The sequence below is a fragment of the Rhipicephalus sanguineus genome, chromosome 10, assembly GCF_013339695.2.
Source record: "Rhipicephalus sanguineus isolate Rsan-2018 chromosome 10, BIME_Rsan_1.4, whole genome shotgun sequence".
NCBI lineage: Eukaryota > Metazoa > Arthropoda > Arachnida > Ixodida > Ixodidae > Rhipicephalus > Rhipicephalus sanguineus.
The window spans coordinates 1,742,464-1,757,008 of record NC_051185.1 but is presented as its reverse complement, the minus strand read 5'-3'; the positions used below and the strand labels follow the sequence as shown (position 1 = coordinate 1,757,008).

At 47.9% G+C, this 14,545-nt stretch overlaps 1 protein-coding gene across 4 annotated transcripts in view; it reads left to right on the top strand.

Annotated features, from left to right (window-relative positions):
* Positions 1-14,545, top strand: part of LOC119372695 (gamma-tubulin complex component 6) — a 318,918-nt gene that overhangs the window by 197,800 nt on the left and 106,573 nt on the right. For all 4 annotated transcript variants that reach the window (XM_037643145.2, XM_037643144.2, XM_049419622.1 and 1 more), the window contains one exon: positions 4,584-4,621. In XM_037643145.2, coding sequence (XP_037499073.1) covers positions 4,584-4,621 — 38 coding nt within the window. The remainder of the gene's footprint in view (positions 1-4,583; positions 4,622-14,545) is intronic.

Sequence of the window (14,545 nt, the reverse complement as noted above, 5' to 3'; positions counted from 1 at the left end):
TAAGTATGGGTTCCGACATTTATGTCACAAAAAAAACATTGTCCTAACTTGTCACGTGCTGTAAGAGAGACTTTTCATTTAATTTTTTTTTCTGAATTATAACTCCACGCTTTCTGAATGCATTAAATTCAGACTATTCGGAAGGAATTAAAGTATAATCTGAGAAAATTTCAGAGCAATCGGTCGGATAGTTTTCCAAATAAGGTACATCAAGTTTGGAAAATTTTCAAAAAAGTGACCATGAGAAAAATGCGTTTTTATGTTTAAAAGCACACACGGGAAATGCTCACAACATAAACCGATGACTACGCTACAAAAGCATCCCTGATGGAAAAATTTCCAATCGAAACTGATGAAAATGGTAAGAAATGAAGCGATTTAACCAATGTAGCCATACTTATTATAAAACATACATATATGCAGAAAGAATGATGGAAAAGAACATGTCAACAAATCCTCACATCCTTCAAGAGGCATGTTTTTTAAATAGCTTTGAGCATTCCTATTCAGTCGCCAATGCACAGTTTCACTCCTCAGAGTCTGTATTATTTTTTATTAATGAAATCGAAAAATTGCTTTTTGGTCGATTTACCACGTCATCTACAGTAAGTTCGAGCTGACTGACTCGTCAATGAGGACGATCCAAGGTTGAAAGGGAGGTTGTCCTCCGTCAGCTGGAGGTGAAGGACGAAGAACCTTGAGGAATATGAAGGGGTTCAGGAGAAGCGAAACTAGCACTGGCCTCTAAATAGGGCAGAAGGGATTAAGGTGACCCTGTTCTTCTGAAGGCATCGCTGCAGAGGTGCAAGAAGTGGGCGTCAAGCAATGTCAGATGGAGCGCCAACACCAACGTCGGGACAACATCAAGGCACCAAGCGTCTCAAAAAGAAGGACCACATGGTTCCAGGATTCTGGGAAGATATGGATGTTTTGGTGGCTCAAGACTACGAGACTAAAAAAGAGGGGGCCACGTTGTTGTTTTTTCGGAAACAGTTCAAAGCAATGGCGTGGCTCTGTGGTAAAACGCCTGCTTGCCACACAGAAGGCCTGGGTTTGATTCCCACTGCAGCTGACTTTTTTTATTACTTTTTTGCATCTATCTCGAATTTTTTCTCATGGAAAACACTGATTTTTCGCTCACAACCAACGACACTGACACCGATGCCGACACCAGAATTTGAAAAGAGCTGTTTAATGCGTTAAAAGGATGCGTGTCAGTGGCAGTACGGAAGGCTCTTTCTTCAGTATGCCGATTTTGACGCTAAGCCTCAATGCTTGTGATGTATGGCAGCAAAGCATTCCGATAGTGCCTGCAGGCTCGCCATACATGATCGGTGATCAATGTTAGTGCTAGAAGTGCACATGGTGCGACTTGTGCCACTAATAGCTAATAATTATTGAGTACAGTGGAGCATCAGCCATATTAAGTTGGGGTGATGATAGAATATACAGTTCGTGCAGGCTATCTCAAAGCAAAAGTTCTCGTTCGCAAATTTTTTTTCCCTTGTCTTGATGCTTAGCTACTGGTATTCTGGCTAGGTTGTTATTTCTGTTTGCAATGATGTTTTGACACCCGTCACTCGCAGAAACCGTATGGACCAAGCTTGCCTTGTGTTTAATACTTCACAGCAATACACATCTTGTATATTGTGGTGAAGTGGGCATATGATAATGTGTCGTGTGAGGAGCATAATTTATGGCAGCTCTCTGACTGTTGGTCTCGTCTTTTTGTTTACATTACAGCGGCATGTATAGCTTCTACACTAATAAGAAAATGCAGTAGAAAGTTAGACTGTACTGCTCCAAGTGATCCCAAACTCCATGGTTTCTGCTCCAAACCTGCATTTCGTTCTGCACCAAATCTGCTTCAAAACAGTTTTTTTCCTGCTTCAAAAAGTGCTCCAAATCCCAAACTGGCTGGAACACAACTAAATACTTAATCTACAAGATTCATTCTATGCTAAAAATATTTTTCACACGTTGAAGTCTGTAAATCTTGCAAAAAGAAACATTATTTAAACTACCCAACTGAAAAACTAATATGAAGTCCTCTGACTTGTTCTCCTAGCCTCGGTTCAGCACCGTTTGCTTCGCAGTTGGGGGTACAGTGGAACGTTCTTACATGTTCACCTGCTGGGTTTCCTCAAGTCTGGTCCTCAACTGCATTGTGTCCAGGGCTGCTGGTCTCTCCGTCCACGAAGACGTCTTTGTTGCAGTCTGTGTAGTCACCTTTAACGTTGTGCCACATCCCAGTCGTCGATGAGCCGACCCAGCAACGATATGTGCCGAATGTAAATAGCGAACGTGGTGCACTAGGGATTGCCTTGCGTGCCCAGAACCACCGTGCCTATAAACAGGCTGGAGCAGCTCCGAAAAGTCTCGCCCGAATGTCGTCGAGGTCAGTGGCCACTCCTCCAGTGTCATGGCTTCCGAACCGCCATTGTAGAGCTAAAAAGCCGACCTTTCTTGACCATGTAGAATCACCGTTCGATCGCCGCTCAGGTCACGTGCCTCTCCGTGCTCGTGCCCTTTCGAATGTGTCTTCATCGTCTTCTTTTTGCAGTGTCTCCTTACTCACGACAAAAAGCCAATGCCACATTAGGGTGGGCGACGGGGTGTGTTGGTTTTGCATGCTCCGAGGTAAAAGCCACGAAGACGACAATGGACAAGGAGACAGGACTAGGAAGGTGGCTGTGCCGTCTTTTCGTGGAAGGTGAAGCTATGTTTTCCTTTGTCGTGAGGATGTGTCTCTTGGGAAGCTGAAAAGTGAAGTTAAGAAGCTATGTGAAAACATGAACTTGTTAAAGCTTTCCAGGGACATTAGGAAAAGTAAAGCAAATACATTCGGAGCCTTTTTCAGTGCCAAGAAACACAAGTTCAACTGTCCCTTAAAAGTAATTGTGTCTGAGCATAATAGCTGGCAGAAGTGTCTCTCAGCTCTTCTGCAAGAGAAGCTCAAGGTACTCGCAGTGGATAACCCTTACCTGGTCCGTGACTCTGCTGTCCTCCTTTCCGAGCAGGCAGGGTCCACTTTTGAGGCATTTTCTTTATATTCAAACAACCTGTATTATTCAGTGCCAAAAAATCGGTTACTTTTGTGCGTCCGAGATTGTATAGGCAGGCTTGGTTCTCTGTCATTTCAGAATGACATACCGGAAGCCAAATTCATGGCACTCTTAGGACTATCTAAGGTCCACCATGTGTACCTTCCGAAGAGCGGCATCTGCATAGGTTTAGCTTCGATTTTAAGTGATTTATCTTTAGCTCATGCAGGCAGATCTATTTCCAGTCTTCTCGGGGTAGTGGTGTTATAAAAACTTTTAGGTTTGCTGGCGACTTTTTAGTTTTTGTTGACAAGAACTCCATTGATGCCAACCTGGTCCTTAGCAAAACTTGGACAATTTTTAGGCATATTTTATCTCCAATTGAAGTGACTCATGAACTTTCACTCGAATCGTCTGTAAGGGTTTTAGTTATGAGATTAATTTTTTAGCTAACCATGTCTGCTAGCAGTACGAGCCTTGTGCAAATAAACGCTGCTACCCTTTAGCTCTTGTCATTCTAAGCTTGTAAAGCACTGCCAACCTCTGCTCGCCTAATATTTTTAAGAAGTCCTGTCCCCATTGTGTAGAGGAGTGTTTTAGCAAGCAGATTAACCACCTGGAGGAGGCAGGCTATCTGCTAGCTGTACTGGTTTCTGCGGCCGCAAAAATCTTGAAAAGATCACGAACCTGCAAAGTGGACAAAGAGCCGTAATGCCATATGTTCATCGCGTGTCATGTAACCTGAAAAAGATTGCCAAGCAGGCAGATGGTCATCTAGACTTTGCAAAATGAAAAACCCTTGTCTTCGGAAAGCACCAGCCTGCACCATAAACCATGAAAGCAAATACATTAAATGCCAGGTGGGAGTGGTCTTACGATATTCCTCTGTCATACGATAAAAAGTATGTGGGCCAAATGAGCAGTGCTTAAACGATAGGCTCAGGCAGCATTAGAATAATGTTAGGAATGGCAGAGGTCACCTGGAAATCCATTGCCTTCACTGCATTTTTGCAGCTGCTCTGTGATCACCAGGAGTCAAGTGGACTAGGTTAATAATTGAGGCAAAGAAGATTGTTGAAGCAGGTGATTGTTGCGTGAATGTGGCATCCATATCATTACACAAAAAGAGCCACATTTTCTGAATGCGACAGTGCACCGGTAAAATTTGGCAGCGCTGTCTGTATAAATAGCGCCCATTTTTTCTCAGAATAAGCATTGTTGGAAGTGGTAAAAAAAAAAGAATAAATAAATAAGGTGCTGTGTGTGTGTGTGTGTGTCTCTCTCTCTATGCCCGTCGTCATCTTCGCACCTTTTACCTCAACTAATGTCACGTCCTTGCTTATTAACATTGTATTAGCCAAAAAGGTTACTGGTACAAATACTACTTTCGTATGCATTTTCTTTTGCACATTGCACCATGATTGATTGATTGACAACTGCATTAGGGGATCAGAGACTGAGAGCTCATTCTTTTCAGTTGCATTGACCAAAAGAAACATTTCTCTGATGTTTTTCCCCTTTTTTGTTCTCCTTGAACAGGCCAGAACATCCTGAACTGCCTATCACTGAGCTACAAGGTAAGCTCTGCCTTCTAACTATACTAGTGTCGGCTGATTTTGAAGGACATGCACTGCCAATGTTTGCTTGTTTTTTTACTATTATAAAATGATCCCTCCGTCATAGGAATCGGTATAAAACGAAAGTAAAACGTGTTTTTACAGAAGAAGTTGAATGTTTACTGGACATCCAGGGGTGCAACAGCTGTGCCGATAGCGTCAATTTGATACAATTCCTTATTTCTGCGCCAAGCTGAGCCAAAACCATGAAATTTGTTGAAATTGCACCACGCTGTGCCAAAATGCCCAACCAGCTTCAAAATTTTCTCACTTGCGCAAATTTTAGTGAGAAATGGAGGCTGCGTTGGTCATCTAGTGTGGGCAGACCCTAACCCTACCTCACCTCCCCCCCGCACTAAAGAAAAGAAAAAAGTCACAGTTTCACCGCAAGGACGAAGCAATGAATGCGATAGCAACAAATTGTAATGTTATATGAAGTAGGCTGGCAGCAAACTCTTTTTGTATCTGATCTCGCGTGACTCTACAAAACGCTGGTGTAAGAGAATACGGCCGCTCCAGGGAAAGATGCTCTTTCTGCACAGTGTCTTCACATTGAGAGCGCAGCACATAGCTGCCCGCTGATGGCTGCTGACATAGCGCTCGTTCAAGACTGGTGGGGCGTTACTTCTCTGCTTCAACGGCAGTCTTCCCGAGTAAAGTGGTGTTATCGCATGCGCCCTCCGAACAACGGAGATGGGCTGGCTCGTTTGATCTCTGCTTCAGCCGCATTCATCGTCTGTCTGCACTCGCGCGCTTTTACCCACGGTTGAACATACTATGCGCGGGGGGGGGGGGGTGTTATCTATTTGGACTTTATATGGGACATGACGGCAAAAACCCATCGAGAGTGTCCATATAATTGCTATCACAATAAAAAAAGGACAGTGGTTCTTAAATTTCCTGATGGTTGTTTTATTGCATGCAGAATGCTTTTTAAGCCACTTTTGCCGCAGTACACTGGTGTCTTGCGGAAAAGCGTACTGAGATTTAGAAGTAGCTATTAGTACTAGCTGTGAGGGACACAGCACATTTTGTTCCTTAATTACTCATTCGTGCATGTGCCGTGTAATTACGAGTACTAGTATGATCGCTGACGTCTAAAAAATTATTAGCAATCATTTGTAGCTGCTGTGTATGGCATTTAGTGCGGCCTTGAGAAACAAATAGACAAAAACGTACGCCAGTTTTCTTTTTTTTGCCACCCCCACTTGCCCTGCTTTACGAATCTCCCAAATTTCGAGGATGCCAGGTTCGCAGGTCCACATTAGCATTTGCGGTGCCTGTCAAATTATTTGACAGGCCCTGCAAATGCTAGTGTGGACTTAGTCATTGTTCACACTGTGGGGTGGCTCTACACACTGCTTTTATTGAAATAGCAGTGTTTACGTGCACTGTGCACGAGTTAGTTTATATTGAATGGTTTGTATGTATTTTTGTTTTCTTTTCTAAAAGTAAGCCTTCTTTGTTATACTGCTCCAAATTTGGGATTTTGTGCTAAAAAATTCAGGTTTTTTTTCGTAACCTGCTCCAAATTTGGATTTTTGTGCTCCAAAATCAATATTATGCTGCTTCAAATCCTATTTCAGCTGTTGCACCCCTGTACGTGATATAAGAGAGCTTGCACAATGTCGATTGGTGTTTGGCAGCTATAGCACTGTTTAACGTGGATGCACCCACGTTGACGCTTGGTGGCACATCTCGACAACTAACGTCCATGATCAATGATTAAAAAGAGCACTGTGAGAGAAAAGCGCGAGATATAAAAGGCGCGTTTGTAAAGCCTCCAGAGTGTGTGACCATGGCGCAATGGATAGCATGCCCGGTATCTGTTATCGCGGACCGCAAGGTCATGGGTTCAACCCCCGTTGATGGAACTTTTTTCTTCAAGTATTTCTTTGCCATCTGGTCGCTTGCATTTTTTTCGACGTCATTTCTGTGATGAAAATACGTCACTGAAGTCTTGGTGGACGCCGGCATAGAACACTTTCGTGCTAAAATAAAAATGACAGGAATTGTGGGAAATGGACTCTTGTAAGGTTCCTGATGTTTGTCTCTGACAAAGGAATAAATTGTGCCGCAGAAAAAAAAAAAAACGCCAGGCCTCCGTGGAACACGCAGCACAGTCACAGCGAAAGTTGAAAGAGCGGCCTTTCTAGAGCCCATTGTAAAGTCTCTTGGGGCAACTTCTATGAGTACACATGCAAGGTACCCACTACGCCATGAATCCAGTGCTGGGCAGTATTGAAGATACATGTATCTTAGATACTATCTCAGATACTCGTTGGGTATCTTGTACCTGTATCAGAAGTATATGCCAGAAGAAAGAAGACGACGACGAAGCTGGCCAAGTGTTCGAATCGGCACGAGCACGGGCTTGGAAGATTATCGAGAGCGCGAGGCACATGAAACGAGCCGAAAAGGAGGGAGAAGACTGGTGAGCTGGCATTGTCTGGGTGGACTAAGCAGCGGATGGTTGCATCGCCAGCAGGCGCACTGGTGACGGCAGCTAGGGGCATTCGGGTCTGCAGCCGGTGGCGCGGGCATCCTGAGGTGTGGCCGGCGTACTCGACGGCATTCGAGCAAGGCACCTCGGCAATGCAGCGGCCGCACCCCGCAAGTACGAGCGTCCCTGACGCACGTCCCCTTCAGGAGCTAGCCACCAAAGACGATCCCCCCCCGGAGAGCCACGCTGGGCGATGGAGCCAAACATGACGTTAGGCCTAACGGCTCTACAAGCTACCAGCGTCAGTGATACGATGGCCTGCACTCACAGGTGACAGACGACGCATCGGACAGTAGATGGGATCCAGAGATCAGCGAGGGCCACAAGAAATGATCGAACGAGGACGACTACTGACCGGACATTGACGACGAACTGCATCCGCACAATCTAGTAAGAACTGCCTTGCACATTAGCAGTTCTAGAGTTGTTGGATAAGGAGTAGCTAGGACAGTTTAGTTATATTGTTTCTTGATAATTGGAGTTTGTTTGCAGTGACTATTTTTTGTACATTTGTACATTTTCTGAGTGCAGTGCCTTTTGTTTGATAAATGTGTTATTCTGACAATGTGGCCTTGACTGAGTCTATCGCCCGGGACCACCCGAATCCGTGACAGTATCGCGATACGTCTCGCTAGACTTGTGTCAGTATTTGTATTTCCGATACATTCAATAATATATCGTGTATTTTAAAATACGAGATACTGCATCGCAACACCCCCGTGTGAAACAACAAACGTTGGCTGAACTCAGCTTCTCAACTTGACACTGCTTCCACTGTAAGCCACCTGGGTAAAACTAGATGCACCGACATTCTCTGATCTTTCCGCCAGAGTCCTCTATAGCGAGGCCAGGCGATGCGGTCTCCGCGTCCCTATTAGCGGAGCTGAGTCACATGGTGGCGCTCGTGCCGTCTCAAGAAAATCAAGCATGCGAACCTCTACGCTGTGCTGACTTTTTGTTTTCCAGATTTTTTTCCTTTTTAGTTGTGTCGATGCTATGCTGTGTACTCCAATGCGTGCGGCATCTTTCGCACAAATTTTGATGCCGCTGTAGATCCTTATCGAAGCTTCTCTTGCGTGGTGCTTCGTTACAACATCTGACGAATTGAAGAATGGGGTTTCTCTGCGTCTCGTGGCTTTCACACATCAGCGATCTTAAGGGTCTCGTGGATGTGATTTTGACTTGCATATTAGATGATATTGTCACGGGTATGACTTATATGCAAATAGTGACTTATATGCAAATGCCCCACCACAGTGGTCTAGTGGTTGTGGCACTCGACTGCTGACCCGAAGGACGCGGGATCGAATCCCGGCCACAGCGGCTGCATTTTCGATGGAGGCGAAAATGTTTGAGGCCTGTGTACTTAGATTTAGGTGCATGTTAAAGAACCCCAGGTAGTCGAAATTTCTGGAGCCCTCCACTATGGCGTCTCTCATAATCATATCGTGGTTTTGGGACGTTAAACCTCAGGTATTATTATTACAGTAGAACCCCGCTGTTACGTTCCTCACTGCTGCGTTTTCCCGGCTGTTACGTCGTTTTCCGCCGGTCCCGGCATAGCTCCCATAGGATACAATGTATTTGGAACCCCGCTGTTACGTCGTAACTGTCAGACCGTTCCCGTATGATACGTCGCGAAGTGCGCTCGGAGCCGACCGAGTGACTACCAAAGAGAGCCGCCGTGGTGCATTTTCACGCAGCTTGGCCTCGTTTGACCGTAATATTAGCCGCATGAGAGGCGCAAGCAACAGAATCTTTCAATTGATGCAAACAAAAGCATGGCCTTCGAGATTCAAATTGCAAAGATGGCGTCTATGACGTAACTGCTCGCGAAAGCAAGGCCTTCGAGATTGGCATTTACTATTGACAAAAGCATAGCCTTTGAGATTTGTTTTGCACAAACATGGCGTGTATGACGTAATTGCTTGCGAAAGCAAGGCCTTCGAGATTGGCATTCACTTCTGCCATCGCGTTGGCGTAGACTCATCATCATCGTTATTTGTCGGAGTGCGGGATGAGTTCGAGCTGGTTGGAGCTCGCACGGTCGTGCGTGCGGTTCGCGGTCGAACTCGCCGCGCCGGTCGTGATTGCGTGTGCTTAGTTCTTTCATGCCTACAGCTGTTGATGTTAAAAAAAATCACATACGTTGATTACATTTCTGTGGATGAGGCCGTCCTAAGCTCCGCGTTTCTATCCATCGACTAGATCGCGGCTGAGCGCGCCAATTTTCGTGCTGCTCGTAAGAATTGAAATAAAATTCTGTACCATTAAATATTTTGCCGTTTTTCCTGTTTTTCGGCTCTTACGTTTCCCGTCTCTTACGTTTATTTCCTACGGTCCCTTCAAAAACGTATCAGCGGGGTTCTACTATTGACTTATACACAAATGAGATTCTGACAACTATTGCACCACCGATACCGATGCTAGATGTAATAAAAGAAGCATTTACCTAACAGAACATATCTTGGCATACCGTATCTTTTTCTTCCCGCTATCATTATTCAAATAGTTTTTAAAATCCTTAGTGCTTTTTTAGCTGTTCTTCTTTTTGTAGTGACCAAGCAGCAGCATACACGACATGCTAGCTGGTGGCGGAACAACGTTTATTGATAGCACAGCTGCAATATATATAGTGCAGGGAAACAGATATCTAGGATAGGAGCAGGGGGAGGGTGCAAGAAGATGCGCGTGCACGGCTGGCTTGGCTGGTACGTAGCAACAAACAACAACTAAAACATAACATTCTTTCCCTCTTTATATTAGAACTGTTGTATAGGCTTCCGAATCCGTTTCGATCACTTGAGTAGGGGCTGCGCATGGTTCGACGTTCCCGCTGTTGCTTCGACGTCGATGTGAGTCGTCGATGTAGCCCGTCGGTGGCGGTTCAGTCGCGTTCGCTTCTTCGTCCTCTCTGCGAATGTCTGCTGCTTTTGGGGCCACACTGGTCGCACCAGTCGAAGTGGCAGTACTAGTTGTGTGAGCTCGCCCGTCTGACCTCTCACGTGCTATGGTTCCATAAGCAGTCCTTCCAGGCATACCTTCATGACGATGGTGGACTTAGTCGAGATGCCGCTGCACTACTCCGGCTGGAGTCTCCACCTTTATCATCCTGGCTCTGGACGTCGATTGTATACGTGTCACGGTGTCCACTTTGGCCCGGTGCCATAATTCCGCACATATACACTGCTGCCGGGTGAGACAGCCCAGTCATCCGTGCCTGCTGCAGAAGCTGTGGACCTGGGTGGCGAACACGTATCCAAGCGCGAGCGTAGCTGGTAGCCCAAGAGCAAATCCAAGGGAGACTTGCCTTCCCTTTAGGGGGTGCACCTGTAATTAAACAACAGTCGTAATAGCCAGCGCCCCTTCTGTCATCTTGTGCAACCCATCTGCTACATAATTCCAACACACACAGGGCGTGTGCACAAGTACGACAGCATGCAGTTGACCGGCGAAACGTAATCATTTATTCCTCCCACTTGGAAGCGTATATAAAGCAACCGAAAGGGGGAAGGGGGAAAGTTGCAGAGAGAGAGCAAACGAAAGGCGCATGCGCCACCAGCACGTGCAGAGCAGTTTGATAGGGACTGACATCACTTTATAACATCTCTCTTCCCTTAATACTGAACACGCTGCACTGGTTTTCGTTGGCGAGTAGAGCGCCGCAAGACTTGGGCTGGTTTGCCGGGCACGGCCGTGGCAGTGTTACTACAGTCGAACACGGATATATTGTCACGTGGTCGTGACGTCGACGAAGACAGCAGTCAGCACGTCCGAGATGAAACTGGTTATTTGGCCGAACTTGTGGCCGGGAAACTGAAGGTCAAACTACAGCAATACACTGATAGCGTCGAACAGAGCGTCGACCGTCGATCACCTGACAAGCGGTCAAGCGTGTCGGCTTTTATACAGGCGCTATCGAACCTTCCAGCGATATCGCTGGTGGCGGCGTTATCTCTCGACAAAGCTGGAACATTCGCGTGCAGCGCGCTATCTTAACAAAACGATCTACAATGATCGGGAAGCTTCGCGAACAATGTGGCGCGGTTTGCGCTGAGCGTTGCTGACAGTCTTGGGGGGTGTAGCTTCAACTCATGAAACATGAGACACGCGGCAATGCCCCCCTCTGAAAAAGCATCGTTCCGATGCTTAAAAACAGAACATGAATACATGCAATACTAAAGAAAACTAATAGAGAAAGCAAGCATTAGAGTCCTCTGGTGCGTTAACGTGCATAGTACAGTTTAAGGCGCACCACATGCACGACCTCGGGTCGAGCTCAGCGCCTCTGAGAGTTCGTGATGCCGTCGGGGAAAACCTCGTAGTCGAGTGCGCCGAGACGTCGAAGTACCCTGTACGGTTCGAAGTATCGTCGCAGAAGCTTCTCGCTCAGTTCGCTTCGTCGTATTGGTGTCCAGACCCAGACACGGTCGCCGGGCTGGTACTCCACGAAGCGTCGTCGAAGATTGTAGCGACGGCTGTCGGTGTTCTGCTGGGTCTTGATGCGCAGGCGGGCGAGCTGTCGAGCTTCTTCGGCACGTTGTAAGTAAGCGGCGGCGTCGAGATTTTCTTCGTCGGTGACGTTCGGTAGCATGGCGTCGAGCGTCGTCGCCGGGCTCCTTCCGTAGACCAACTTGCACAGCGTCATCTGCGTCGTTTCTTGGACGGCCATGTTGTAAGCGAAGGTCACGTACGGAAGGACGGCGTCCCACGTCTTGTGCTCCACGTCGACGTACATGGCCAGCATGTCGGCGATGGTCTTATTTAGACGCTCGGTGAGGCCATTGGTCTGCGGGTGGTAGGCGGTGGTGCGACGGTGGCTCGTCTCGCTGTATTTGAAGATCACCTGAGTGAGGTCCGCAGTAAAGGCGGTACCTCTGCCTGTGATGAGGACTTCAGGGGCGCCATGACGCAACACGATGTTCTCCACGAAGAACTTGGCTACCTCGGCCGCACTGCCTTTGGGCAAGGCCTTTGTCTCGGCGTAGCGGGTGATGTAGTCAGTTGCTACGACGATCCACTTGTTGCCGGAAGTCGACGTCGGGAACGGCCCCAGTAGGTCCATCCCGATTAGCTGGAACGGCCGGTGAGGTGATTCGATTGGCTGCAGAAGTCCCGCTGGCCTAGTCGGCGGTGTCTTCCGTCGCTGGCAATCTCGGCAAGTCTTAACGTAGTGGGTGACGTCGGCAGCAAGGCGTGGCCAGTAGTATTTTTCCTGTATTCTGGCGAGCGTGCGGGAAACACCGAGGTGTCCAGCCGTCGGGTCGTCGTGTAGGGCCTGGAGGACTTCTGGTCGCAATGATGAGGGCACGACAAGAAGGTAGTCGGCTCGAAGTGGCAAGAAGTTCTTCTTCAGGAGAACGCCGTTCCGCAAGAAAAACGACGGCAGTCCTCGCTTGAATACCTTCGGAACATCGGCGGTTTTGCACTCGAGGTACTCCATAAGGCCCCCAAGTTCCGCGTCGGCTCGTTGCCTTTCGGCGAAGTCATCGGCACTTATAGTTCTGAGGAAGCAGTCATCGTCGTTGTCTTGCGGTGGCGCGTCGACGGGGGCACGAGACAGGCAGTCGGCGTCAGAGTGTTTTCGTCCGGACTTGTACACGACGGTAATGTCGAATTCTTGCAGTCGTAGGCTCCACCGTGCGAGGCGACCTGAAGGGTCCTTCAAGTTAGCTAGCCAACACAAGACGTGGTGGTCGCTCACAACATTGAAGGGCCGGCCGTAGAGATAGGGGCGAAACTTCGATGTAGCCCAGATGATGGCCAGGCACTCCTTTTCTGTTGTGGAATAGTTGATTTCTGCCTTTGATATCGACCGGCTAGCATAACTGATGACCCTTTCCAGCCCGTCAGTCTTCTGCACGAGGATGGCGCCGAGTCCTACGCAGCTTGTGTCGGTGTGGATTTCCGTATCGGCGTCTTCGTCGAAATGCGCTAGTATCGGAGGCATCTGAAGGCGTCGTTTAAGTTCTTGAAATGCTTCGATTTGCGCCGTTTCCCACTTGAATGGCACGTCGGTCTTCGTGAGATGCGTTAGTGGCTCGGCTATTCGTGAAAATTCCTTGACGAAGCGTCTGTAGTAGGCGCACAAGCCGAGAAAACGGCGTACGGCCTTCTTATCGGTGGGTGGCGGGAAGGCAGCGATGGCAGCTGTTTTTCGCGGGTCCGGGCGAACACCGTCTTTGCAGATCACGTGACCCAAAAACAAGAGCTCCTCATATGCGAAGCGGCACTTTTCAGGCTTCAGGGTGAGTCCGGAGGTCCTGACTGCTTGAAGTACACAGCTTCAAGGCGCCGAAGGTGTTCGTCAAAGTTTGAGGAAAACACAACGACGTCGTCCAAGTACACGAGGCACGTCTGCCACTTGAAGCCGGCCAGTACTGTATCCATAACGCGTTGAAATGTTTCAGGTGCCGAGCAAAGACCAAAGGGCATGACCTTGAACTCGAACAGGCCGTCTGGTGTTATAAAGGCAGTCTTTTCTCGGTCTTTCTTGTCGACTTCGAGTTTCCAGTAACCGGTCTTCAGGTCCATCGACGAAAAGTGCTTTGCGGTGTGTAATCGATCCAGGGCGTCGTCTATCCGGGGAAGGGAATACACGTCCTTCTTCGTCACTTTGTTCAGGCGACGATAATTCGACGCAAAAACGTAGAGTTCCATCCTTCTTCTTCACTAGCACCACGGGGGATGCCCACGGACTCTTCGACGGCTGGATGATGTCGTCGCGTAGCATTTCGTCGACCTGTTTCTTAACAGCCTCGCGTTCTCGCGTCGAGACTCGGTACGGGCTCTGACGGATTGGTCGGGCACCTTCTTCTGTTATGATGCGATGTTTCGCAACTGGGGTCTGTCGAATTCTTGACGACGACGAAAAGCAGTCCTTCAATTGCAGGAGCAGGGCTTGAAGCTGGTCTTGCTTGTGCTTCGGGAGGCTCGGGTTGACGTCGAAATCTGTTTGGGGATCTCGATCCTTCGAAGCAGGTTCGGTAGCATCGAAGAAGGCGAAAGCATTGCTGGCATCCACGAATTCATCGATGTAGGCGACCGTCGTACCAATGTTTAGGTGCCTATATTCGTGGCTGAAGTTTGTCAGCACTTTCCTTTGCCATCGCGCAGCTCGGCTATGCCTCTTGCGACGCAAATCTGACGGTTCAGAAGCAGGTGCTGATCGCCCTCGATGACGCCTTCCAGGTCTGCTGATTTCTGAATGCCGACGGAAATGATGACGCTGGAGCGAGGGGGAATGGTGACCTGGTCTTCCAGCACAATCAAGGCGTGTTTTTCTGGCAGCGTGTACGGCGGTAGTGCTTTTTCTGTGGATAGTGTTATCGACTTGGTTCTCAGATCGATGACTGCACCATGAAGGCTTAAGAAGTCCATAC